General features: G+C 41.1%; 1 protein-coding gene across 2 annotated transcripts in view; it reads left to right on the top strand.

Moving 5' to 3' along the window:
- FER (FER tyrosine kinase) overlaps positions 1-27,556 on the top strand; it is a 450,974-nt gene that overhangs the window by 270,222 nt on the left and 153,196 nt on the right. For both annotated transcript variants that reach the window (XM_065923334.1, XM_065923426.1), the window contains exon 13: positions 23,967-24,023. In XM_065923334.1, coding sequence (XP_065779406.1) covers positions 23,967-24,023 — 57 coding nt within the window. The remainder of the gene's footprint in view (positions 1-23,966; positions 24,024-27,556) is intronic.

The raw sequence follows: 27,556 nt of genomic DNA on the forward strand, positions 1-27,556 counted from the left end.
TATTGCTTTATAGTCATAAATAATGTAGCGTATATTTAGTCATGTCTCTGGTCTCTACCACAGTGTAGAAATACTCTGAGTTAAATGGCATTTTTAGTACTTTCATAACATAAGGACCGTCATGGTCTTAGTATACCTGTAGCCTGGAACTAAGGAATCATTCTACCTTTATTCTCCTTTTTTCTTTACCATAAATTTATTCAGTTCACTCAAAGAAATTTATATAATTCGAACTGCATTAATTCCAACTACCTGTTTCATTCACTGTATTTCTTTCATAAGAAATCATTGGATTTTCTGATTGTTAATATAGGCAGTCTATAGTCAAAGTGAAATTTAAAGAAGAAAATTATTACTACTCAAACCCTAGAGATAGCTCCTATTGATTAGCTTCTTTCCTTTCAATCTGTTGTGTTTTTTTAATTCAAATTATTTTCAGTATTTTGCTTCACATAGTAAGATGATTGTAGTGTAGCTACTTTAATATGTCTGTGTCATATATGCAAAAATATTTCACACCCACCTCATGATTAGATTCAAAGAAACAAATGACTTTTTGCTCTACTTGGTGCTATTTATTACCATTGTAATTAACAAACTTAGGTTTTTAGCTGGTATGCAGGAGGTTTGTAAAATTAAATTTTGGCAAACCATCTGCCTGTTTAAAGCTTTCTTTGACGTGAATAACAGTACTATCAGGGGATTTAATATTGGATTCTCTGTTGTGGAATTTTCTTGAACCTTTCATCTTAAAATCAAGTAACTTAGTTTCTATGAAGATATACAATTTGCATATACAAAATATATATGTACAAATACAAAATGCATAGTATAGTGGTATGTTTAAATAATTAACAAGTCATTTAATAGAAATTTGACTCACAAGCAGAAATTGCTTTTCATTTTTAGTTTCTAATAGTTTACTGGGAGAGTGCTCTGATATGGTATTCTGCATATGCTGAGTATACGCTATATTAGAATGTTTTCTTAAAGTAAACTTCTTTATTAGCCGGGTTTTTCCTGCCTGTTGCTGTTGTTCAGTGTCCTGTTCGACTCTTTGCGACCCCATGGACTGCAGCACGCCAGGCCTCCCTGTCCTTCCTTGTCTCCCAGCGTCTGCTCAGACTTATGTTCGTTGAGTTGGTGATGCCATCCAACCATCTTATCCTTTGTCATCCCCTTTTCCATTAATCTTTAGTTTATAACGAGAGATTTCTCAGTATTTATTTCAATTTTTTATAAAGTTCCTAAGGCTTTAGGATAGCATATATGCCATCTTATAAAATAGTAAATTTTACACAGATAAGGTTAGTTGAAATGCTTACTTTTCTTAGATTTGGTAAGTTGTTTGTAGTTCTTTAGTCACTAAGCTGTGTGTGACTCTTTGCAACCCCATGGACTGTATCCCACAGGCTCCTCTGTCCATGGGATTCCCAGCAAGAATACTGGAGTGGGTTCTATTTCCTTCTTGCCAGCCCAGGGATCAAACCCACGTTTCTTGAATTGGCAGACAGATTCTTTACCCCTGAGCCACTAGGGAAGTCCAGATTTGGTAGGTGTTTATTTGCAAACATGACCTTTTGAAACATTTTTTCTAAAAGTTGTTGTATTTTCCTGTTGTCATTGTAAGAACTATAATCCAGCAAATATTTATGAAATAGCAGTGATGTATGTGTCAGACATTACAAACCAGACAGAGCTCCTATAAGCAGGCAGCTTACCTTTTAGAGGGAGGAGATAGAGAAAAGTAGGCTTCCCAAGGTGGCGCTAGTGGTGAAGGACCTGTGTGCCAACGCAGGAGACACAAGAGATGTCGTGAGTTCTATCCCTGGGTTGGAAAGAGCCCCTGGAGAAGGTTATGGCAGCCCACTCCAGGGTTCCTGCCTGGAGAATCTCCAGAGGAGCCTGGCGGGCCACAGTCCATGGGGTTGCAAAGAGTTGGACACGACTGAAATGACTTGGCACGCACGCACACACGCATACAGAAAAGTAAATAGATGAGCTAGAAGAATTATAGTTTAATGTTGCTAAAAAGGAAACAGGTGGACTGGTGAGCTCCTGAGACCCAGGAGGACTTCACACAGCTCCTTCTGTGGCCCTGCATTGGCAGTCCGCCAGCCGTGCTCTGCCTGCAGTTGAGGCGCTTGTAGTCCCCGGAGTGTGGACTGTGGGACCACACAGAGTTGGTCGGCTCCCTTTCAGGGCCTCGAGGACTTCAGATACCCAACCCCACTGCCCCTGGACCCGCCTCCACGGCCCGTCCAGGCCCACGCTCTCAAGGGTAGACCGTCTGAAGAGTGACCGACAGGTGCGTGTTGGTGGCGCACACAGGTGCAGCCTGGACGCTCAGAAGGGGGCGCCCACAGTGTGTACATGCCAGGCTCCCTGAGAAGTGCGGTGGGATCACGGAGGGGAGGGGAGCAGCAAACTTAGGGAAAAGACTGGGATCGAATTTTTCTTACAGCCTCGAGTGTTTTCTTCTTAAAGTAAGCCTTCTTAATGGGCATCTTTTTACCACGTTCCACATATTGGGGGAGGCACATGTGTCAGAGGAATATAGTAGAACATATTTTGTGTACAGTCTGTTAATAGAATAATAACTTTTACATATTTGGATAAGTGATACTGTGTCCTCAAAATGTCAATGACATAATATAGAAATAGTATAGTATCATTTGAAGTCCATTTTAGATTGGATGGTCAGATAAAGTTTCTTTGAAAAGATATAGTTTGACTCAAAGACCTAGAACATGAAATGCATTAACTGTGGTTAAAGTTACAGAGATGAGTAAGTTCTAGGTGGAGTAACTTTGCAGTACAAATGTACAGAGTTCAAAATCAACAATAACCAGAGACGTAGTCTGTGTAAAGAACATAAGTAAACCCTCAAAAGGGGGAGTGGAATAAGATCAGTGTACAGAACTGCGGGACCCAGATCTTGTCCTGCTGTGCTGTGAGAGAGAGTTTGCATTTCATTCTAAGACCAGTGTGATGTTATTGGAGACTTTTTAAAAAAGGGGAGGCAGTTCTTAATTACATTTTTTAAAAGATTATTTGCAACTCTCTGCTGCATTCAGAATATTTATGAGGTAAGGATGGAAGCAAGAAATCAGGCTAAAGGACTCTTACATTGCTCTCGGGGAGAAATGATATTTACCTGGTCTTCAGTGGTGGGACTCGAGACAGACAGAAGGTAGATGTGTTATCTTCTGGAAGTAGACGCAACATGTCCTGGTGGGCTGTCTGTGGGAGACAAGGCAGGGAAAAGACTCCAGAACAACTCTTAGATTTTTGGTTTGAGGAACTGGTTAGCTCGTCAACACTGAAATGGGGAACACTGTGAGAACACAGTTTTTGGAGAGAAGAGAGTTCTGTTACGAGTCTGGTTAGTTTGAGATGGGATCACACGTTCAGATACAGATGTCGAGTGTTTACCTGCATGCCCAAGTGGAGAAGCCGAGGGTCAGCATGGACTCCGTGCTTGGACAGGCCATGCTGTCCCATGACTGAGAGCCTTTGTCCCAGCTGCGCCTTCCGGCTGGAATATCGTTCCCTGCGTCTGCCTGGTCTCAGACTCAGTTCAAATGCCCGTCTACTTAGATAGCTATCTCCACCTTATTCATTATCTCAGTACTGTTGGTGCTTTTTAATTTACTTTGTAATTTGCAAACGTGTTTTCACTTCTTCCTGCTCTCAAGAAGAGGGGCTGGCTTCTGTCACCTTCTTTAGCCAACGCCCAGCACAGTGATGGTCACTCTCCAGATACTCGATAAGCGCGCGTTGAGGGAAGGCAGGTCCGAACAGGACCACGCTTCGCTTGAGAGGCAGGCGAGGCGCTGGAGGTGGATGAGTGAGAGATGGTGGACTGCCCTTCTCCCAGCTGTTTGAGGGATGCTGAGGAAGGAGCGTGCTTATTGTTCGGTGGATGTTTCCTGTGTCCCAGGCACTGTGCTGCACTCTGTAAAAACCTCGGTTAGCATCGGGAGCCGCCGTACGGCAGCTGCTGTCTTGCCCTCTCCGTGAGGCAGGAGGTGGGGCTCCAGGAGCGGGGGTCGCTGGCGGAGTCCCGCACAGCCGGGCGCCAAGGCCCCGCAGGCTGGCTCCAGCGCCTCCGGGCTCCACCACCGCAGAGCTCGGGGCCTCGGGCTGAGCTTAGATCGCGCGATTCTGGAGGCTTTGGACCTGCTGAGGAAGGTTCTGATCAGTCCCACGTCCTCAGCCCCACTCAGCCCCCTGTGACCAGTATCTGGGTCGGAAGCCCCCCCACCGCCCCGAGAAGAGGGCGAGAGCTTCCCCCACCGCCCCGAGAAGAGGGCGAGAGGCTCCCCTCGCGTGTCCCTTGCCCGTGAGGCTGCCGCCCTCCACGCAGGCTGGGCGTGGGCCCGGAGGGCGGGCTCTGACCCTCCTCAGACACGCGCCGCCGCCTCAGTGGGCGCCAGGGGAGAGCCAAGCCCTCCCGAGAGGCACTCACCTCAGAGGCCGGGGTGTGCGCACGCAGGAGCAAGGCGGGGCGAGAGTGGACGGAAGGAGCTGAGTTTTCTCTTCTGTTCTCTAGGGATGAGGGCTCTGCACAGCCTGTCCTCCTGTTCTCTCCGGATAACAGACTCCAAGCGCAGAGCCGGGACTCTGCTGCCGTTTTAATGAGCCCCTGCCCTTTCACACTGCGTTTGCTAAACTCAGTTCCGTCAGCAAAAGGGATAATTATCCGTGACATGATGGTGGTGTTAATGGGTGAAGAATAAGGTGTGTCTTGCAGGAATTTGATAGACCACGTTGAACCTGCATATTGTTCTAGCTGGCTATTTTTGGTCATTTAGTTTCCAGAACGTGGAAAGGGTCTGTATCAGCATTTTTCTTTACTTGTTCCAGCTGCACATCTCCCTTTGGAGGGTGACTTTGGCTGTGAGAGTTTTCGTTGAGAAAAATGAAGTGTTCTAAGGTTCAGATGAAAAATGAGTTGGAACATATTAATATGTACAGAAAGTTATACAACCTTTTTTCAACTAATAGTATACTAATAGGAACAGAAGTTTCTAAGTAGGGAATTTGAGTAGACATGAATTAAAAATAAGAATTAAGTTTCCCTTAGAAAGTCAAAAGTATACCATATACATAGAGAAAGTATTTTATGAAATGTGCAGATACAATAATGAAATATTTGCTAAGGTAATAAATAGAAGTCTTTCCCAAACAAGAATCATTTGGGAGCAAGGAACTTTTGAATTATTTAGCATTAATTTGTAGAGTATTTAAACAAGTATTCAATTACTAAAAGCTTTCCAAGCGGAGTCCATAGTGGCAGACTTCTCTGCATACTTGTCAATGAGGATTTTTATTCTAAAGCAACCCTGATAACTTTAATGACAAAGTTGATCAAATTCTGACTAATCCTTGGACTCTAAAAATATGCTGTGGCTGTGACTTTGAGTGGAACAAATGTACTAAGCAGGCTAAGCAGGTAATGAAGCAGATTGACTGAAAAGCTCTGTCGAAGAGAAAAGTAGAGAGAGCAATTATTTCTCAGTATGAACAGCAGAAAAATTACAGACTCTGACAGTCATTTTATGTTTTGTATTGTGGCGTTTTGTTAATTATTCCTCCTAACGGTTATAGTTGGGCTTGTGGCTTCAAAATAAAAGTTCTGAAGTGTCATGTTGTTGATATATTCAGAAATTTATCTGCTTTAGGTGTTCAGTTGTAAATTGTGAATCTAAATTGTAGTTAGTTTTGTTTTTTTTTTTTAAGTGTGTGTTTTTTGCCTTTAAAAAAATCCATTATCCTGGATGATTACTTCCATCTACTTGACCACGGGATGTATAGAGCTTACGTTTTCACTATTTTGGGTAACTAAATTCTTAAGTTGAACCTGTAATAATTGACTCTTGCTTGGAAATAGGTTGTATTACTGTATTAATGAGTTGTCCTATAATTGATTAAGGTAAAAGTCATTACTAAAAAAAATGTAAAAGTGAAAATATAGCTTTAAAATTTATCTCTTCTCCACCCTTTATGGAAGAACTCCTTTTATTGAATTTTGAATATGAGAAGGATATGGAAATAGCTAAGATTGTTTGTAATAACCCTGGTTGTATTTTAGGTGAGTTTTCATCCTGGAGAACTGACTCTTCAATTAAAGCCTGCTCTTAATCACTGAGTTACCGGCTTAATCTAATTTCAAATAGGTCCCTGTATCCCTGTAAAGCTCTTTAAAAAGATAACTGTAGGAAGAAATGCACAGCCATCGCAGAGCAGTTTGGCGGGGATTAATTGGCATAGCTGGTAATGACCATCTGCGGCCTGTGGCAGGCTACCAGGAAGCCCGATTAGGCCCCCACGGCCCAGGCAGGCGGCGGCCGGTGGCCTTCCACACGAGAGCAAAGGCGAAGTTGCTTATTCGCTACCTTGCTCATTTAAAATAGCTACTTTGTGAGGCCAAAGTAATTCTCTCCAACTCAGGTTTTAATGTTTTCAAGCTGTCATCATTTCTTATTTGCAGCTATTTTATAGCTTGTGCCTTCTATTATACCTATTCATGTACAAAGATAAAGGATTACAAAAGCCTAGTGTTTTCCTGAAAGTGGAAAATATTATTGGTATGACTTAATTTTTTCTTGTTTTTTATTTCTTTAAACTTTATAGAAAAATTGATAGAGTTACTATGAGAAAATGGAACTTTTGTCATATCTTATCTAGTCGGAATAAGTGGTCTGAAGACTGAAGTCATTTTTATAGATTATAGATTATATAAAAATTTTACAAGATTGATTCATAATTTTGCTAGCTATGTGGAGTCATTTTACTTAATTGCAACTTAAAATTTTTATTGTGAGTTTATTTTTTGATCCCCAAACTGAATATGCAAAATGTAAGGCTTTAAATTAGATTATAATGTAGTCAATTCAGTGAATGAAGAGCAATCTATGATTGAATTACATAGCAATTGTTTGCTGAAAACAAGTATATGAAACGTAAGTCAGAAATCTTCTCTTAGAACTAGAATATGAAATACAACATATAACTCATTGTGTTTCAGTTAATTAAAACTGATAATTGCATGATGGGCTTCCCTGGTAGCTCAGCTGGTAAAGAATCTGCCTTCAGGGAGACCTGGGTTTGATCCTTGCGTTGGGAACTTCCCCTGGAGAGGGGAATGGCTACCCACTCTATTCTGGCCTGGAGAATTCCATGGACTAGTTAGTTCATGGGGTCACAAATAGTTGAACACAGCTGAGTGACTTATACTGCATGACAGTCAATCTCTGAATGTGAAGGAGTCTATGCATTGCTTTAAATATATTGCTCTATATTGGGTGGCAGCATGACTTGTTAGAAAGGACATAGCCTGCAGAGTCAGAAAGTTGTGGGTTCAAATGGTGTTTCTGCCACTGCCTGCCCACGTAACTTTGCTCTCAGAACCTGCAAGCCCCCAGAGTGACTTAGTAGCTCGACTGCCACTCACTAGTTCATGCTTTCACTGGAAAGTCTTATGTGACTTGATAGGAAGTTATACTCAAGGCCAAGATTTATTACAGCAGAGTGTACTAGTGAGACGGCAGGAATAGCAAAGGAGCGGTCAAGCTCAGGATTTCTTACTCTATTTATGGGCACGTCTTTCCATCTACAAACTGCAGAGATACACTCAGGAAGAGATGTACTCAGAGATATACTAGATCTCCTGGAGAAGGAAATGGCAACCCTCTCCAGTATTCTTGCCTGGAAAATCCCATGGACGGAGGAGCCTGGTAGGCTGTAGTCAGTCTGTGGGATCGCAAAGAATCAGACACGACTGAACAGCTTCACTTCACTTTCACTGTACTCAGTATACTCAGATATATACTGAGTCTTAGAGTCCAGAATTCCCCGAGGGAGTGGACCACATACCTCCTCCATGACCAGCCACGTGAGGACCCCAATCCAGACACCAGATGCACAGCACAACTCCAGCCTTACCTTAAACAAACCAGCAGCATGTTCGTCTTGGCCTACCGTTTCAGGCATGTGGACTAGCATTACTCGGCAACATCTGAACAGTGCAGAAGTGCTCAGCAGTGACTAACAGTATGCTGTCCAGATGGGGCTTCCCTGGGGGCTCAGAGGTTAAAGCGTCTGCCTGCAATGCGGGAGACCTGGGTTCAATCCCTGGGTCGGGAAGATCCCCTGGAGAAGGAACTGGCAACCCACTCCAGTATTCTTGCCTGGAGAATCCCATGGACGGAGAAGCCTGGTGGGTTACAGTGCACGGGGTCGCAAAGAGTCGGACACAACTGAGCGACTTCACTTTCACTTTCATGCTATCAGATAAGCAGGAACAAGGTGAAACTGACATGCTTAAAGAGTGTTAACTCTCTCCTCGCAGGGAGTTAAGTGAAAGTTGAAGGGGAATTGTCCCACGAGTTACTTTTCCCATGAGTCTCACCTATCCTAACTAACGTTCTGCTGTCTGTAGCATCTGGGGTACACAAAGCAATTCATTGAGGAGTAGAGAGAAAGTATTACAGCTCTGTTTATATTTATTCTCGATCGCATCCTTTTAGTTTTCCTTCATCCAAGAATGTCTTTATTTTTTTCCCTTTTCTCTTAAAAGATGCTTTTGTCACCTGTAGTGGCAATGGACAGTTCTTTTCTTTCAGCATTTGAAAAATTGTGCTGCCTCCTTCTGAATTCCATAGCTTCAGAGGAGAAATCTGCCTTTGAATCTAGACTTTTTCTTTATTGTTAGTTTTCAGAAATATAATTTTATGTCTTAGTTGAACTAATCTCTTTGTGTTTATCCTATGTAAATTTGTTTCAGCTTCTTGAATTTGTAGATTTGTGTCTTTGAGCAAATTTGGAAAATTTTCAACCGTTATTTTGTTTCAGTAGTTCTGCAGCATGAAACACACTCTGTCTCTCCCCTCCGTCTGAGACCCTGATACAAAGGCTGGGCCTTTTCTATTGTCCCATGTGTCTCCAAGGCTCTGTTCCCTTTTTAAAAACTTTTTTCTTTGTTTAAAGTGGGTAAATTCTATTGGTCTGTGGCCAAGTCCAGTGATTTTATCTTCTGTCATCTTCATTTTACCATCAGCTCATTCTGTCAGTTCCTGAATTTTCTTAGTACTGTGATTTTCATTTTTCTGGTTTATAACTTCTGTTTCTGTTGCTGAGCTAATCTGTTTTTATTTCGAGAGAGTTTGATTGTTGAGGCATTCTTGTAGCTGCTTTGAAATTCTTGAGAGATGATCCCAATATCTGACCTGCCCCCGTTTTGGTGCCTGTTGACTGTCTTTTCTCACTCAGGTTGTGATTTCCTTGGCCTTGGTTATGATGGATGACTTGTGTTGTACTCTGAACATTTTATTTTGTTAGGAGACTCTGGGTCCTATTTAGATCTTCTGTTTTTACAGGCAGTCACCTGGTTTAGGTTTGGCGTGTGAGACCTGGCTTGCTTTTGCTGACTGGTTTAAGCGACTGTTCAATTCTTGGCGCCTTTGTGGTACGAGTTTGCTTTGCTGGTTTACCGGGTTTCCACCTGCTCCTCTCCCTATGGTGTACCGCAGTGTCGGGCACGTAGGCTGTCTGCTGTGTGTTTGGCTGAACTCCGCTGCCCATAAGGAACAGAGAGCCCTTCGTGGGCTGGCCGCCTGTGGTCGGGTTCTCTGTCATTTCCCTTCCAGCGCCAGTTGCCCGTGTCTGGGAAGGAGATGGGAGTCTTAGCTCTGTGGGGACAAAGGCTTCCCAGGCTAGGCTGCTTTTGTCTGGCAGCATTTCCCTCACCAGCAGCCTAACTCCTTCGGTAATTCTTGGTCTCAGAGAGGAATATCAGGTCTCTGGGACCAAGGACTTCCCAGTCTTGGCCGCTGTTGTTTTGGGGTCCCTCCTGCCCTTGCTTTCGGAGCTGCCCCCATACTTCTTGGCAAGGCAGGGAGTCTCAGCCCCGGTGAGAAAGAGAGGGTTGGCCCTGACTGCTCTTACCTGTTCCCCGCCAGCCCCCCCGCAGGTGATGCTGGATTTACCTAATGCTGAGCAGGACAGAAGTGTGAACCCGGAGGAGAATGGGCCTCCTTGGGCTGTCTTCTGTAGCCACTCTGAGAGTTAGGCCTCCTTTGTCGTTTGGGGGACATCCTGCTGCGACCGTGTCCCCAATCCTGGGGTCCCACATGGTTCACTTTGCTCTTACCGCCATTCAGAGTTCTTCCATCGTCTCTTCCTTATTTCCTGGTTTATAGTTGTGCTTAATGAAAAGGAGCAGGGACAACTGTATTTACACCAGTTTGCCCAGTGACTGCATCACATTAAAAAAAAAAAAGGTGATAAAAGTTTAGAGACAGTTAGGTATAAGATTCAGTGACTACTAGGTTGCTTGGTACTTAAAGCTCTCCATGGTTTGGTCAGAAAGTATATCTCTAGTTTTTCTACCCAATCAGTTCAGTTCAGTTGCTCAGCTGTGTCCAGCTCTTTGGGACCCCATGAACCGCAGCACGCCAGGCCTTCCTGTCCAACACCAACTCCCAGAGCCCACCCAAACTCATGTCCATTGTGTCGGTGATGCCATCCAACCATTTCACCCTCTGTTGTCCCCTTCTCCTCCTGCCCCCAATCTTTCCCAGCATCAGGGTCTTTTCCAATGAGTCAGCTGTTTGGATCAGGGAGCCAAGGTACTGGAGTTTCAGCTTCAACATCAGTCCTTCCAATGAACACCCAGGACTGATCTCCTTTAGGATGTACTGGTTGGATCTCTTTGCAGTCCATGGGACTCTCTCAAGAGTGTTCTCCAACACCACAGTTCAAAAGCATCAATTTTTTGGTGCTCAGCTTTCTTTATGGTCCAACTCTCACATCCATACATGACTACTGGAAAAACCATAGCCTTGACTAGACGGACCTTTGTCGGCAAAGTAATGTCTCTGCTTTTTAATATGCTCTCTAGGTTGGTCATAACTTTCCTTCCAAGGAGTAAGCATCTTTTAATTCCATGACTGCAATCACCATCTGCAGTGATTTTGGAGCCTCCAAAAATAAAGTCAGCCACTGATTCCCCATCTACTTGCCATACCCAATACTACTGCCTTTAAAAACTTAGGGGTGTACAATATTGGTGTGAGGGCTTCCCTGGTGGCTCAGTGGTAAAGAATCTGCCTGCCAATGCAGGAGACGTGGGTCAGGAAGATTCCCCTGGAGAAGGAAATGGCAATGCATCCCAGTACTCTTTCCTGGAAGATCCCATGGACAGAGGAGTCTGGTGGGCTATGGTCCAGGGAGTCTCAAAAGGGTTGGACATGACTTAGTGACTAAACAACACAATATTGGTGTATTCACTCTTTTTAGACAATCTGTACTTTTTCCTGTATATTTACTGAAGTTATTTTCTCCTTTTAGTGTATCAGAATTATAACCCTGTTCAAGACTTTTCTTTTTACTTCTTTCGTGAATTTTTCCCCCCTAAGTTCTCAAATACAATATGGATTACTTTTTCTGACTTTTAACATCTGTTACTCATGTGACACTTTAACGTTTTGAACAGAGTGTACTCTGAGAGTTTATTCTTTGGAGATGAACTTTCCTAGAGAAGCAGTGCGTGCAGTGACATTTGGATTCTTAAATTTATTGGTAATGTACTTAATGTGTGGATTGTAACCACCTTGTCATAAGGGCCTAGTAGAATATACCCTTAAGTTTTGAGTCTGCCTTGAAATTCCAGAACTGTGTATCTCCCTCGCCTTTCATCTCTTCCCCTCCAGTGTAGTTGTAACACTGAGTTCTATAGGAGTGATGACTTTCGTGGCTATGTCAGAGACTGCTGCCTGGTATACTAGGAGAAATTTTGGGGGGAATGGAGTTAGAAAAACAGACCATCTGGTTTCTAGAAGAAGAAAGTTAGCATCAGTGGAATGATGACAGTCATCAGCTACAGATAAAGAGACTTCAGGACCCCTGATCACCCCTGTCTTCCACTCCTGCACAGGTACACCTGCCTCCTGTGCTTTTCTCTTTTCACCCCAAATAAATTTCCATTTAACCTTCATCCTTTCAAGGACCGTAGGGAGGAGCAAGCACTGTAACCACCTTCTGAACACCTGAAGCAGGAACTTTGTGGTTTTCATAGTTTGGTAGCTTGTAGGAAGTTAAGGAAAAGTTACTCTGAGAAAACTGAGAAACCTTTCTACCTCTTCTGTGAAGCCTTTTTATGCATCTTTATACAGATCATGTGTATTTTAGTGTTCTCGCTCTAGACTATTCATACTTCTGACTCTTTATTCTCCATATGCTTACATTAAAGCCTTTGAGAACAGGAACTGGGTACCTTTGAATTCACATATCTTTGAATTTCTAGTACAACTCAGTATGTGTTTGTGTGTGTGTGCATAAATATAAAATTAGGATGGATTCAGAGCCAGGCTGAGTTGTATCTCAGCTTCCATTGTTTCCCCAGCATGCTATTTCACTATTTTGCCTTTGTTTTAGTAAGTTGCCATAGCCTGGTGTATTCCAGACTGTTCCATATCTTCTTGTGTATTATACTGTGTCTCAAAGTGAGTCCTGGAAAAATCTTTCCTAGTAGTCTCTTTGACTGTATAGAGTCCATTCATGTGTCTTATGTGAAATAGACCAGACCTTTTGACCGCTCATTTCAGAAGTGCTACTTTCTTCCAGAAGAGTATAATTACATTTTATTGTTATTTTACCATGGTAGTGGCAGGTGTGTTCTACTTTTCACTCTTCTACGCCTCATCTATTTGCATTCCTTTCAGAAAAGAAAAGGAAAGCCAGAAAAAAAGAATCTCAAGACAGATTTTTTTTTTTTGCAATTCTGGAACTAGAATGGATAAAGTTAGAAATTATAGTCTGTAATGAATCTATTGAATAAACTTCCATGTTTTTTTTATATGAATTTCTGTGATTTAAATGCTTTCTCTGGTATTTATTGTGAAATGTTTCATTGTAAGAAAGATTGACAAATAAAAGTTCACTCTAATATAAGGAATAAATTTAGAAATTACCTGATGGCTTAGCTATGAATTTTAACCTTGTTTCAGAGAAAAAATCTACCTGTAATTCACTCTGTGAGGCATTTTAATCAATATTGCTGTTTTATGTTTCAGCATATGCTTCTACTTTTGTCTGTATTTACTAATTTACTTCTGAAAGCCAAAGGTTTCCTGAGAAATAAGAAACAAGGTTTGAGTTACCAAATAGAATGGTCACGGTATTCTGCTTTAGAATATGGTGCTAAAATTGGATTAACTCTTAATGGACCTTTTAATCTCTGTTGCTTTACTTAAATTTTATTCTTCTATTTACTTTGAAATGTTGTGTAAAACATGGCCAGTAAGCCTGGTTAGTTAAATTCATTTCTTACAACTGATTTTGCGTATGAATTATTCATATTTTCTTACAGAATTACCATTTTCCCTAGAAGTGTGTGATTTACAAGGATTGATCACATTCACAGATAAGAAATTTGGCCTCAAGATACATCATTCCTAAGAATATGACATTAGAATATTTATTTTTCAAATTTCAATTTATTTTTAGGCAACTTAAAGTGTCCTAAGTATTTAAACAATTCAGTGTTAAAAATTATTCTTGGAAGATCTTTTTCAGATATCAGGAGTATTTTCTGGCAGTGTTCGTCATTGTAATTACTATGTCTCTTTGATAAGACTTAAATTATCTGTTTAGAAATACAGCGGTATTAGGTGCATTCCAATGACTTTTTCAGGGAAAAAGTCATTTTATGCTGATTGTACTAATCTTAAAGAATATGAAGACTATGGGTATTACTGCCAGAGCCTGTTGGAATATTTTCTTCTCCCAAGTGATGAAACACCTCCTCTGCTAGTAATGAGGGTGAATTCCAGATGCATATTGTGTCATAAATCTCCTAGTGAAAGATCTCCTAGTGTCACAAGTCTCCTAATGGAGACCGTGCAAGCACAGGTATGTACTGTATTACAAAAAGATTCAAGATGAGGCCACTAAAAAGACACTGAATATTATATTAATATAGTAACTAAATATTAAGATAAAATCCCAATGTTAATAATCTGTTAACCATATTGAATATTTGTCTAGCTAATCTAAGTCATATAATTGTTTAGCTTGCCTTTTAACTTAGAATTGCCCATTTCTTTTTTTTCTTTAATAAAACAGGTGTAACTGGTGTTACCTTTTGAAATGTAAACAAATTTGTTTTTACATTCAGTGAGTAGTAGAATTTGTGAACAAGTATACATCTGGGGGAGATCTCAAGACAGGCAGTAAGAGCTCTGTACTCTGTTAAAGATGGGATTTGGCGCGGATGGCAGGGTAGGAGGTTCTGGAGGAGAGGCACCCTTTAGGATGGTGAGTCTCTGGGAAGGTCAGGACACGTGGATGGACGGTGCTGCCAGCGGCTGCTTGTCTTCTGTGAACCTTATTCACACGAGCCTCGAAACTCACTGCACGACTTTGCCTCTTAGTCGCCTTCTGTTCAAGGGTGTGCAAACCCAGGAGTTCGTGAAATATTAAAATCCCAACAAGTAGTGCTGGGAAAGCTGGACAGTTATGTGTAAAACAGTGAAATTAGACCATTCCCTCACATCACATACAAAAATAAAGACCCCGAGGTAGGACACGGCACCAGAGAACTCCTAGAAGAGAACAGAGGCCCAGTGCTCTTTGATACAAATTGTAGGAATATTTAGTTCATTCTGTCAAGGCAAAAGAAATAAAAGCAAAACCAAATAAATGGAGCCTAATGAAACTTAAAAGCTTTTGCTCAACAAAGGAAATCATTAACAAATCCAAAAGACAGCCTATGGAATGGGAGACATTATTTGTAATGATTCCACCCACAGAGGATTAATATCTAAAATATGGGCCACTCACAAACTCAGTATCAAAAATATAAGCAGGTCAATAAAAAAATGGGCAGAAAAGCTAAATAGCCTTTTTTTTTCCCAATGAAGACACAGGCACATGAAAAGATCCTTGACTTCTCTAGTTATTAGCAAAATGCACATCAAAGCAGCAGTGAGGTAGCATCTCACCCCAGTTGGAATGACTGTTGTCAAAAAGTCTACAGATAGTAAATGTTGGGGAGGATGTGGAAAGCAGGGACCCTGTACACTGCTGGTTGGAGCACAAATTGGTGCTGCCCTTATGGAAAACAGCATGAAGGGCCTTAAAAACGTAGGAGTTACCGTGTGATCCAGAAGTTCCACGCCTGAGCACATATCCTGAACAAACAAAAACTCTAATTAAAAAAAAATGCATGCACCCCGATGTTCATAACAGCACTGTTTGCAATAACCAGGACATGCAGACAGTTCAGGCGCCCGTCGACAGATGGCTGGCATAAGAAGTGGTTTATGTACACAGTAGAGTGTTAGTCATAAAGACGGGGGTGTTACCTTTCGCTGCAGTCTTGGTGAACACAATAGTATGCTTAGTGAAGACAATTCAGAGAAAGACAAATGCCACGTGGTGTCACTTACATGTGGAACCTAGAGAAAATACACGAATGAACGTGAGCACAAACAGAAACCGACCCCAGACAGACGGTCAGTTTACACCACCGCAGCGTGGGGCCGCGCCAGGGGAGCGGGGCTCGCGGGCAGCTGCCGCCGTGGGGCGGGCACGGGGTCCTGCCCGGTGCTCCCGCACAGCCGCGCCAGCCACCGCGCTTCACCAGGGTCCGGTGCCAGACCCGCTGACCGGCGGCGTTCACAGCGCCAGCCACCGCGCTTCACCCGGGTCCGGTGCCAGACCCGCTGACCGGCGGCGTTCAGGGAGGCCTTGCTCTCCTGTCCCAGGAGCTTCTGTGTAAGTGTTAGATACTGCAAAAAGGAAAATAGCTCTAAGATGAAAAGATAAGCAGCGATAGAAAAAACTATTCTACGCTTTTATTTCTTACATTCTAGTCTTGTATCTACTTGTAATGCAGTGATTTACTGATCTTTTTTTTAATGTGCCACTAAAGCACTGATATATCACTAGAGTAATAATTGTGCAATTCATGCTTATTATTAATAGTCCTAAAGCTCTTTATTATCTTAAGCTACATTCATGAAGTTTACCCATGGTTTGTTTTTTTTAATCATTAAGACATAGTTGTAAATTGGGACTTGGCATTATTTGATAACACAGTTATGGGGACCACAAGATTTTTGGGAACAGAATACAAATAATCTTGACACATCCTAAAACTTTGACTGAGAAATGTTGCCATGACAACCATCTGTTAAAACTGTACTTAAGGCTACCCATGAAAATAAATGATGAGCTATACTCTCAATATAGACTTCTAAATTGGCACTTGGACAACTACTTATAATTCAACTAGAAATTAGGTTGAAATTCTGGGAGGTGAGCAAGCTGGAATCAATCTTATTGCCATAGAGGAGGTGTGTAAATTTTATGCCAGGTGTGCTTTAGGGAGAATTCTCATATCTCTTGGCTGAGTTGCCCCAGTGATTTAGTTGTCAGAACTGCTTCATTGACCTTCCTGTTCTATAATTAAAATGAAAAAACTTTTTGGAATTGATTATATTAAATATAAGAGTTAAAGGTCTCGGTGAGACTTTCTGAAAAGTTTTACCTCTAGGGTAGTTCCACAACGTGGCGTGAATTGGCTCTTTGATAACATAACATTCATTTATCATATACTGTAGATAAATATTTAAGATTTTAAAAATTAATGGCACTTAGTCATGTTACAGATAGTATGTTCTTAATTTGACTCTTCTTTTTAATTACCTGATATATATATTATTTAGAGTGAGAAAATTTTTATACTACTGAGTTTTATTTTAATGTAATGTTCTTTACCACACTGAAGAGACCAGTGAAATCAAAACAGAATATGTTGGAACAGTAGGCCAAAAGACAGAAGACTGAAGTTCTTCACTGAAACTTAGTACCTGTGTGACGACAGTCAGAATTTTATCTTCTCAAGGCTTTGGTTTTCAAAGTGAAGTGGAGACTATACATTCAATGTAATGTGACTTCTGAGACTTAGCAAGCCAGTGTGTCTGGGAGCATGTTAAACATGTGTCCCCAGCTTCTCTTTATGAAAGCTTGGTTTTCAGACAAGGGGTGATAGGTACTTGCTTGCCTTTGCTTGTACTGCGCGTGGCTGTGTGCTCAGCCGTGTCCGACCCCGTGCGACCCCATGGACTGTAGCCCCCAGGCTCCTCTGTCCATGGGGTTCTCCAGGCAGGAGCACTGGGGCCAGCTGCCGTTTCTGCTCCGGGGGGGCCTCCTGGCCCAGGCACCCTTTGTCCCTTGCATTGGTGGGCGGGTTCTTTAGCACTGCTGCCGCCTGGGACCAGCCCCTTGCCTGTGCTGTGGGCTGACGTTAAATCTGCTCTTGGGCAGTTTTAAAAAATATTCTGATCAGTTGACAAAACCCAGAAATTCTCTCTCTCTTTTTTTTTTTTTTTGGCCATGCCACAAGGCTTGTGGGATCTTGGTTCCTGACAGGGGATCAACGCCGGGACCTTGACAGTGAAATCACCAAGTCGTAACCACTAGATCACCAGGGAATTCCCCAGAAATTCATAGTTTAAAAAATGTATTAAGGTCTTAGAGTTTCCTTCCATTCCCCCCTTTAAAAATAAGTTGTCCAATTTAGACCAAATAATTTGATGTTTCAAAAAATTTTTGTTTCATTTTCACAGGTAACTGATAAATGGAGAAAGTATGTTTCTTTCACCATAGTAGTGAAATGTTAGTACTTATGAATTAAAGCATAAAACCCTAATGTCAAGAACACTTGAATAGCCTAAATCAAGTATTTTATAGCTTTTGCATCAGAGAAATTTAATCATTACTCTTTTTTTTTTTAATTAATTGATTAATTTTTTTATTTTTCAGCGGGTTTTGTCATACATTGACATGAATCAGTCATGGAGTTACATGTATTCCCCATCCCGATCCCCCCTCCCACCTCCCTCTCCACCCGATTCCTCTGGGTCTTCCCAGCCCACCAGGCCCGAGCACTTGACTCATGCATCCCACCTGGGCTGGTGATCTGTTTCACCATAGATAATATACATGCTGTTCTTTCGAAACATCCCACCCTCACCTTCTCCCACAGAGTCCAAAAGTCTGTTCTGTACTTCTGTGTCTCTTTTTCTGTCTTGCATATAGGGTTATCGTTACCATCTTTCTAAATTCCGTATATATGTGTTAGTATGCTGTAATGGTCTTTATCTTTCTGGCTTACTTCACTCTGTATAATGGGCTCCAGTTTCGTCCATCTCATTAGAACTGATTCAAATGAATTCTTTTTAACAGCTGAGTAATATTCCATGGTGTATATGTACCACAGCTTCCTTATCCATTCATCTGCTGATAGGCATCCAGGTTGCTTCCATGTCCTGGCTATTATAAACAGTGCTGCGATGAACATTGGGGTGCACGTGTCTCTTTCAGATCTGGATTCCTCGGTGTGTATGCCCAGGAGTGGGATTGCTGGGTCATATGGCAGTTCTATTTCCAGTTTTTTAAGAAATCTCCACATTGTTTTCCATAGTGGCTGTACTAGTTTGCATTCCCACCAACAGTGTAAGAGGGTTCCCTTTTCTCCACACCCTCTCCAGCATTTATTGAATGTCTTAAATGTAGGTTTGTAGATATATTGATGATAAATCACTAGCAAGCTGATGAAACAAAACTGTTAACTCTATTCATTACAACTTTGATGCATAGTTTTATGTCTTTTATTTCTTTTGACTTATACTTTGGTACAGTTTTCGTTTTCATTCGGTACTAGTAAATCTGTGAAACCAGGGAAGATATTGCTACTCGTGTTTCTTGGAGGCAGTCTGCGTCCATTCCTCTGATTCTTCTCCACATTCAAGAAGGTTGCACAAATCTACCTGCCCCTCTATAGAAAGCAGAGCAAAGATAAAGATAAGAATATGGGGTATAATCTCCATGTGTACTCAGTCGCGTCTGGCTCTTTACAGTGCCATAGATTGTAGCCTACCAGGCTCCTCTGTCCATGGGGTTTTCCCAGAAGGGAGACTGGAGTGTGGGTGCCGTGCCTTTCTCCAGGGGACCGTCCCAACCCAGGGATCGAGCCACATCCCCACACTGCAGGCGGACTCTTTGCCTTTGAGCTACCAGGGAAGCCCTGTAATCTCTGGAGGACATACCGAGTCTGGGACAGTTGTTGAGGAGCGAGCTGCGGTTCTTTCTGGCAGTCCTTCTGAGTGTGGCTTTTCTCTCCTGTGGAGCAAAGGGGAGAAGAAGTGAGGTCAGTAAAGATGATGGGCAGGTCAAGGATCCAGTCTCCTTCAGCACCTCTCCATTCTCCACACTCCATGTAACTTAGTGTCTCTGTTCCCTGCCTTACCTTTGAGTTATATTCTGATGGAGTTTCTGCCTGTTGACTCTCTGTTTTCCCCAATGATAAAGCTATAGAAGACTTCCTTTGTTACCATGTTCATCATAGCCCAGGTCAGAGGAATAGTGTTTGGTGAAGCTTTAGTGCCATCGTGTACCTCAAGTTGCTTGCCGTTCTCAACCTTCAGCAGCCCCAGTAGGAGCATCTCATTTATTTTGTAAGGGAGGAGTCCAATCGTTCCCCTCATCAGGGTGTGTGTCAAGCGCTCCTGGCTTTTTCCAGTTTGACAGATTGGAGTTTGCCCCTCTGTCCGTATTTCTATGAAATTGTAGCTAACAAATTGTCACTGGGTTCCCTTTTGGTATTTGTCCCTCCCTCTTAGAGACAGACTCACAATTCTAAATTCTGAGGCTCTAGGCTCCTTCCTTTTGATCTTTGTTTTCAGCTGAAACAGATTAAGAGCGCCCTACTCTTAATGGACTCCTCCTCAGTTGCAGGGATTTGGTCATCCGTTTAGTCCACTCCCAGTTTTGTCTTCTCCCCACCTAATGTGCTTTCCTGCCCATCAGTAGAAAGGTTATTTTCGTGACTTCAAACCAAGAGTGACCCTCTGGATAACAGCCATTCTGGCAATAATAAGCGTTCCAGATCCCCTTTCTCCTGTTACACCCCTAAAGATGGCAGTAGCACCCCTCATCTTTAACCCCAGGTAACACCACAGCCATTATTTAAATTGCAGAGTTAGGGGCCCTTTCCCAGACAGAGGCTCTCCAGGCACTGCTTTTGTCTGATTAATGTATGGTTGGTTTACGTGTTGTGCTGGTTTCTGGTGTACAGAAAATTAATTCTGTACGTGTACGATAAGACTTTTCATTTGTCTGTTTTATATATGAAAATTTATATTTGCTGATTCCATACCCCTACTTAATTTATCCCTCCCTACCTGTTTGCCCCTGTGGTAACCATACGTTTCTTTTCTATGTCTGTGAATCTGTTTCTGTTTTGTAAGTGATTTCATTTGCATAATTTTTTGAGATTCCACATATAAGTGGGATCATATGATATTTGCCTTTCTCTGTTTGACTTCACTTCATGTGATAATTTCTAGGCTTGTCTATGTTGCAGCAGATGGCTTTATTTCATTCTTTTTTATGGCTGAGTGATAGTCCACTGTGTGTGTGTGTGTGTGTGTGTGTGTGTGTGTGAGTGTGTGTGTGTGTGTGTGTATACACACCACATCACCACATCACCTTTATCCATTCACCTGCCCATGGGCCTGTAGGTTGTCTCTCTGTCTTGGCTGTTGTAAACAGAAGGTGCTTCATTCTAATGATGTGAAGGGCATCTTATTGCGGTTTGTTTTTGTATGTCACTGACTGATGGTGTTAACATCTTTTGATGTGCTTACTGTCTATTTGTCCATCCTCTTTTGTTAACTATTCTACCTAATTTCTTACAATTGGGTTGTTTGTCATCTTGTTTTTGAGATATGCATTCTCTGTGTTACATAGAAATGATCTGTCATTTATATGTGTTTCAAAAAATGTTCTTCCAGATTGTAGTTGGACTTTTCTTTTTTTTTTTTTTTTTTACGAGATTTTGGAGAAGTACTTATTTTTAATTAGATAAATTCTATTTTTTGTTTAATGTGCTTTTTGTATCCTAAGGAATTTTGGTCATGAGGATGTTCTCTTGTGTTTACTTCCAGGACCTTTATAGTTCTGGTTTTATACTTGGGTTGAAATGGAGGCAGAAAGCTTTCTTCTAGTTTCTCTGGTTAGTGTAATATTTAAATTGACACAGGACAGATTAACAGGAGAAGAAAAATCAAATCTAATTTTGTACATATAGGAACCCCATAGGCATGAGAAGTTCAGAGTTGGGAATCTAAAAGATACATATGCCATCCTGAGCTAAGGAATGTATAGGAGCCCAAGGCTTCAGAGAGGAGGAGGGTGATTCTCAGAGAAGAAGAGCCGGTGTTTAGTAATGGATGTTTGCCTTGTCATTCACATAGGCCATGAAAAGTTATTTCTGGTAATGACTGTTACTGTGGGCAAATCACCACATTTCAATTCTTAAGAGGGAGGTAAAATTTTCCCTTGAGTCCGCAGGGTCCCCGTTGCCTTTACTTCAGAATAATCCAAATGCCAACATCTTAAAGAGGCCTGTTAGGAACCCCAGCAGATCTTACGTGTAAAATGTTCTTTCAAAGCAATCATTATTGTTCCTTTTGTTGACCTGTCAGAGGGTGCTGGCTGGGTACAGAGAGTTTCAGAAGGTAAAATACTTCAAAATGGCTGTCCAGGACATTTTAAAGCCATGGTTGGGGTGAGTTTTTACATCAAGATGTTTGACTACTTGTTGCAATTGGTCCTATAGATCACAGTTATATTTCAGTCTATGTGAAAGTGCTGCACTCAATATGTCAGCAAATTTGGAAAACTCAGTAGTGGCCACAGGACTGAAAAAGGTCCGTTTTCATTCCAGTCCCAAAGAAAGGCAATGCCAAAGATGTTCAAACTACTGCACAATTACACTCATCTCACACACTAGTAAAGTAATGCTCAAAATTCTCCAAGCCAAGCTTCAGCAATACGTGAACCGAGAACTTTCAGATGTTCAAGCTGGTTTTAGAAAAGGCAAAGCAACAAGAGATCAAATTGCCAGCATCCGTTGGATCATTGAAAAAGTGAGAGAGTTCCAGAAAAACATGTACTTCTGCTTTATTGACTATGCTAAAGCCTTTGACTGTATGGATCACAATAAATGTGGAAAATTCTGAAAGAGATGGGAATACCAGACCATCTGACCTGTCTCTTCAGAAACCCATATGCAGGTCAGGAAGCAATAGTTAGAACTGGACATGGAACAGCAGACTGATTTCAAATAGGAAAAGGAGTTCGTCAAGGCTGTATATTGTCACCCTGCTTATTTATCTTATATGCAGAGTACATCATGAGAAATGCTGGGCTAGAAGAAGCACAAGCTGGAATCAAGCTTGCTGGGAGAAATATCAATAACCTCAGATATGTAGATGACACGACCCTTATGGCAGAAAGCGAAGAGGAACTAAAAAGCCTTTTGATGAAAGTGAAGGAGGAGAGTGAATAAATTGGCTTAAAGCTCAACATTCAGAAAACTAAGATCATGGCATCCGGTCCCATCACTTCATGGGAAATAGATGGGGAAACAGTGGAAACAGTGCCAGACTTTATTTTTCTGGGCTCTAAAATCAGTGCAGATGGTGACTGCAACCATGAAATTAAAAGATGCTTACTCCTTGGAAGAAAAGTTATGACCAACCTAGAAGCATACTGAAGAGCAGAGACATTACTTTGCCAACAAAGGTCTGTCTAGTTAAGGCTGTGGTTTTTCCATTGGTCATGTATGGATGTGAGAGTTGGACTGTGAAGCAAGCTGAGTGCTGAAGAATTGATGCTTTTGAGCTGTGGTGTTGGAGAAGACCCTTGAGAGTCCCTTGGACTGCAAGGAGATCCAGCCAGTCCATCCTAAAGGAGATCAGTCCTGGGTGTTCATTGGAAGGACTGATGCTGAAGCTGAAACTCCAGTACTTTGGCCACCTGATGCGAAGAGCTGACTCATTTGAAAAGACGCTGATGCTGGGAAAGATTAAAGCTGGGAGGATGAGATGGTTGGATGGCATCACCAACTTAAGGGACATGAGTTTGGGTAAACTCCGTGAGCTGATGATGGACAGGAGGCCTGGCGTGCTGAAGTTCATGGGGTCGCAAAGAGTTGGACATGACTGAGGAACTGAACTGAACTGAACGGGGGAATACTATGGTCTAATGCAAGCTTTTTAAAAGAAAGACTGAAACATAGCACCCCAGAAATTTTCTTTTTCACCTCTTTTTCCCTTCCCTCCTTTCTCCAGTCTGTCCCCTACCTTTTTTCCTCCTTTTTTAATTTATATGTCTTTCTGCCATTGCAGCATTGTGGGCTCTCATAGCTGGTCACAGACTAAAAAGTCAGAGACTTTTTAGATGATAAAATATTCCCTAAGTAGTGATTAGTTCTTGAGATCAGATAATGGGGTGTTCTTTTATAATGACCTGTTCGCATCATTGGTCTTGTGTACCTTGATGGTACTGTAATGTTTGTTGCTTTATTATGCTGTAGGAAATTACTTGGGAAAGATATGGGACTATATTCACTCAAATAGGCATCCATAACTCGTGACCAGCTGTGGAAAAATTAGATCTTAGGAATGTGGTTTGGGTAGAACAGTAATTCTGTATGATGAAGTGAGGATTGGAAATTTCACATTGCAAAATGAAATTTCCTCATGTACTGATGACACAGCATTCTGAAATGACAAATAACAGCATAGCCTAAGCTTTATGGTGGGAGGAGAGTGTATGTTGTGTTCTACTTACAGGAGTACCATCATTTTGAAGGTGGAGAAGTCTGATAAGAGTTTGCTATAATGTAGATCTTAAAGTTCTGTTGTGTAGTAACACTTCTTAAACCTGTTTTATAACCTCTTGAGGTTACAACTTCTTTGTGTGCTGTTGATTGAATGGTATGAATAAAATATCCCTTAGGTCTATTTGCCACGGCCTCAAATGCATCTTACAGCAGTTGCATTTCTCACTTAAGGTAAAAATACCATTCTTTCTTTTTGCCATAGGATAAGAAGTGGGTTCTCAATCACGAAGATGTCACATTGGGAGAATTACTGGGCAAGGTATGTAATCCACTGAACTGAATAACCAAAAGTCTTTATAGTGATTGTGAATGCCGTGATTCTTCGTTTTCTTCAAAGCCTTTCCAGTATTCTTGCACACAGCAAAGTACATTCGCACATGAACCTAGAAGAACACAGTGCCGTATCTGTTACAAATACTGTGATGTTCATGGGAAAAGAAGTGTGAAAATCTTTGAAAAATTTAAGGATTACCTTGACTTTTTAAAAAATAGTATATTGTAAATTTTCCTCTGAAAGGATTAAAAACCACAATAATTTTTATTACATTGTAGTAAAACCAAAACTAGTGATCTGAAATTTGGAAAGAAACTGTGAGGTAATAAAAATGTAAACACCTAATAGTCTTATTCCACTTGTTTCTGGTTACACATGATAGTTCAGAAAAAATGCAGTACTGCTCCTTGGGATCTCAGGATGTATATAGAATCACACTATGTGACAACGTTTAGGGATCTCAGGATGTATGTAGAATCAGTGTGTGACAGCGTTTAGGGTCTCAGGATGTATATAGAATCACAGTGTGTGACAACACTTAGGGGTCTCAGGATGTATGTAGAATCACAGTACGTGACAGCGTTTAGGGTCTCAGGATGTATGTAGAATCACAGTACGTGACAACGTTTAGGGATCTCAGGATGTATGTAGAATCAGTGTGTGACAACGTTTAGGGATCTCAGGATGTATATAGAATCACAGTATGTGACAACATTTAGGGGTCTCAGGATGTATGTAGAATCAGTGTGTGACAACATTTAGGGATCTCAGGATATATATAGAATCACAGTGTGTGACAGCTTTTAGGGGTCTCAGGATGTATATAGAATCACAGTATGTGACAACGTTTAGGGATCTCAGGATGTATGTAGAATCAGTGTGTGACAACGTTTAGGGATCTCAGGATATATATAGAATCACAGTATGTGACAACATTTAGGGGTCTCAGGATGTATGTAGAATCATAGTATGTGACAGCATTTAGGGGTCTCAGGATGTATGTAGAATCACAGTACGTGACAGCGTTTAGGGTCTCAGGATGTATGTAGAATCACAGTGTGTGACAGCGTTTAGGGGTCTCAGGATGTATGTAGAATCACAGTGTGTGACAGCGTTTAGGGGTCTCAGGATGTATGTAGAATCACAGTGTGTGACAGCGTTTAGGGATCTCAGGATGTATGTAGAATCAGTGTGTGACAACATTTAGGGATCTCAGGATATATACAGAATCACAGTATGTGACAACATTTAGGGGTCTCAGGATGTATGTAGAATCATAGTATGTGACAGCATTTAGGGGTCTCAGGATGTATGTAGAATCACAGTACGTGACAGCGTTTAGGGTCTCAGGATGTATGTAGAATCACAGTGTGTGACAGCGTTTAGGGGTCTCAGGATGTATGTAGAATCACAGTGTGTGACAGCGTTTAGGGGTCTCAGGATGTATGTAGAATCACAGTATGTGACAGCGTTTAGGGGTCTCAGGATGTATGTAGAATCACAGTATGTGACAGCGTTTAGGGGTCTCAGGATGTATGTAGAATCAGTATGTGACAACACGGGACATGTTGTTTCAGTCTGAGAATGATGTGGGCAGGGCACGTTTCAATACATCCATTGTGTAGCTAACTCTGATAGTGGTCAGAGGAGGTAGCTATATATGATAAAAGTCACTTTCTTTCAAACCGGCTGGAAATTTCTTCCAACTCATAGGCAATATGAAACTATATTATACCTAATAATAATGGCACATATTTAATAATTAAATGGGTTATTTGGACATTGATTATTAATTTATAATTGAGTTCCAGTAGACAAGCATTAACTTCTTTATTCATGGCTTAATTAGTGAGGTTTGAATTGAGTTGGGGTTCGTAATACAAAGGAAGAAATAATGTAAAATCCAGATAGGGAAAACTGTTACTCATACACTTCTGAGTGATCAGTACTAGAATTTAAGGTTCAACATTTCAAGTAAAGAAATCAATGATTATCCATTACTTTTCTTGATTCAAATGCAGACTTGATGAATTGACAGATTTCCCCTATTTTTTAGCTTTGCTATGCGTTAGAAAAGTGAATCCCTGTTGAAACAATCTACTTTGCAGGATTCTTATTATTTTTAAATTATTTTTCCAAATAGAAGCATTAAATTGCTATTAGAAAACAGTTTCTATTGATTGCTAATACTTATTTAGTAAGTAAATTCTAAAGAATTTCAAGCTACAGTAGCTATTATGTTTATTTCCTCTATTATGTTACCATAATTCTTAAGGAAATATTCCACTTTTTCATTACTTTAAGTAACTCAGTATTAGTGATTGGGCTAAAAATTATTACAAAGAAAATAAAGTAATTTCCATGAAAATACAATTAAATATAAAGTTTTAAGATTAAACCAGTTACTGAAAAAGTGTGTTGAGAAGGGCAGATTTTTCAGTACTAAGGAAAAAAAAATGTTTTCAGTTAGAGAGAGATTTCAGTTATTATGTGATACATGATGCTTCACATATTAGGAATTTTATCCATTAGGTCCTTACTTAGTAAGGTTATTTGAAAGAATAATTATTTTCATTGACAAGGCAGTAGCATATACCAGTTTTAATAAATTTAATCATTTTAATAAAACAAACACTTCAACTTTAGAGACATGTGTGGCTTAATTTCAGGCTTCCTGGAGACTCAGATGGTAAAGAATCTGCCAGCAGTGCTGGAGACCCGGGTTTGATTCCTGGTTTGGGAAGATTCCCTGAAGGAGGGCAGGGCAGCTCACTTCAGTATTCTTGCCTGGAGAATCCCCATGGACAGTGGGGCCTGGTGGGCTACAGTTTGTGGGGTTGCAGAGAGTTGGACACGACTGAGTAACTAAGCACATAGCTGAGTTTCAGCAAATATTTCTGAGTTGAAAATTTTCGTTTAATATTTTCATTACCTGTTCTGAGTATTTATCGTATACTGCTTGAAAGTGCATGAGAAAAAAAAGAATTAGCCTATACTTACATACTTTGGAATTTTAGTAGTATCATAAGGTTAATGTGGTAACTGTAACTTTTACTGAGCCACCGTATTTATGCTGTGCTTGATAGCTGGTAATCAAGAATATTAATTCCTCAAATATTTATTGAATGCCTACTGTATGTTAGGCACTCCCCAAGGAACTTGGGATACATCCATGAAAAAAGCAGACAAATGTCCTTGCCCCTATAAAGCTCACATTCTATCTAGCAGGGAAAGACAGACAGACAATAAACTTAATAAATAGGTAAACTTCATAATGTTAAAGATGCTAATCCTGTGAAAACATAGGAATTTATAGAGTGCTTTTGGTTGGAGTTGGGATTTTTGATAGGGGAATCCAGGTAAGCCTTATCAAAATTGTTACTTTCTGATAAAAAGCTGGTGAGAAGGGATTTAGCCATGTGGTCAAATGAGGAAAGGGGTTTTAGGCAGAGGGAATATGAATGCAGATTACATTTGATGGGCGGGAGAGGCAGCTGGTTGTAGCCGAGTAGGCAAGA

This window comes from Muntiacus reevesi, chromosome 1, assembly GCF_963930625.1.
Source record: "Muntiacus reevesi chromosome 1, mMunRee1.1, whole genome shotgun sequence".
Taxonomy (NCBI): Eukaryota; Metazoa; Chordata; class Mammalia; order Artiodactyla; family Cervidae; genus Muntiacus; species Muntiacus reevesi.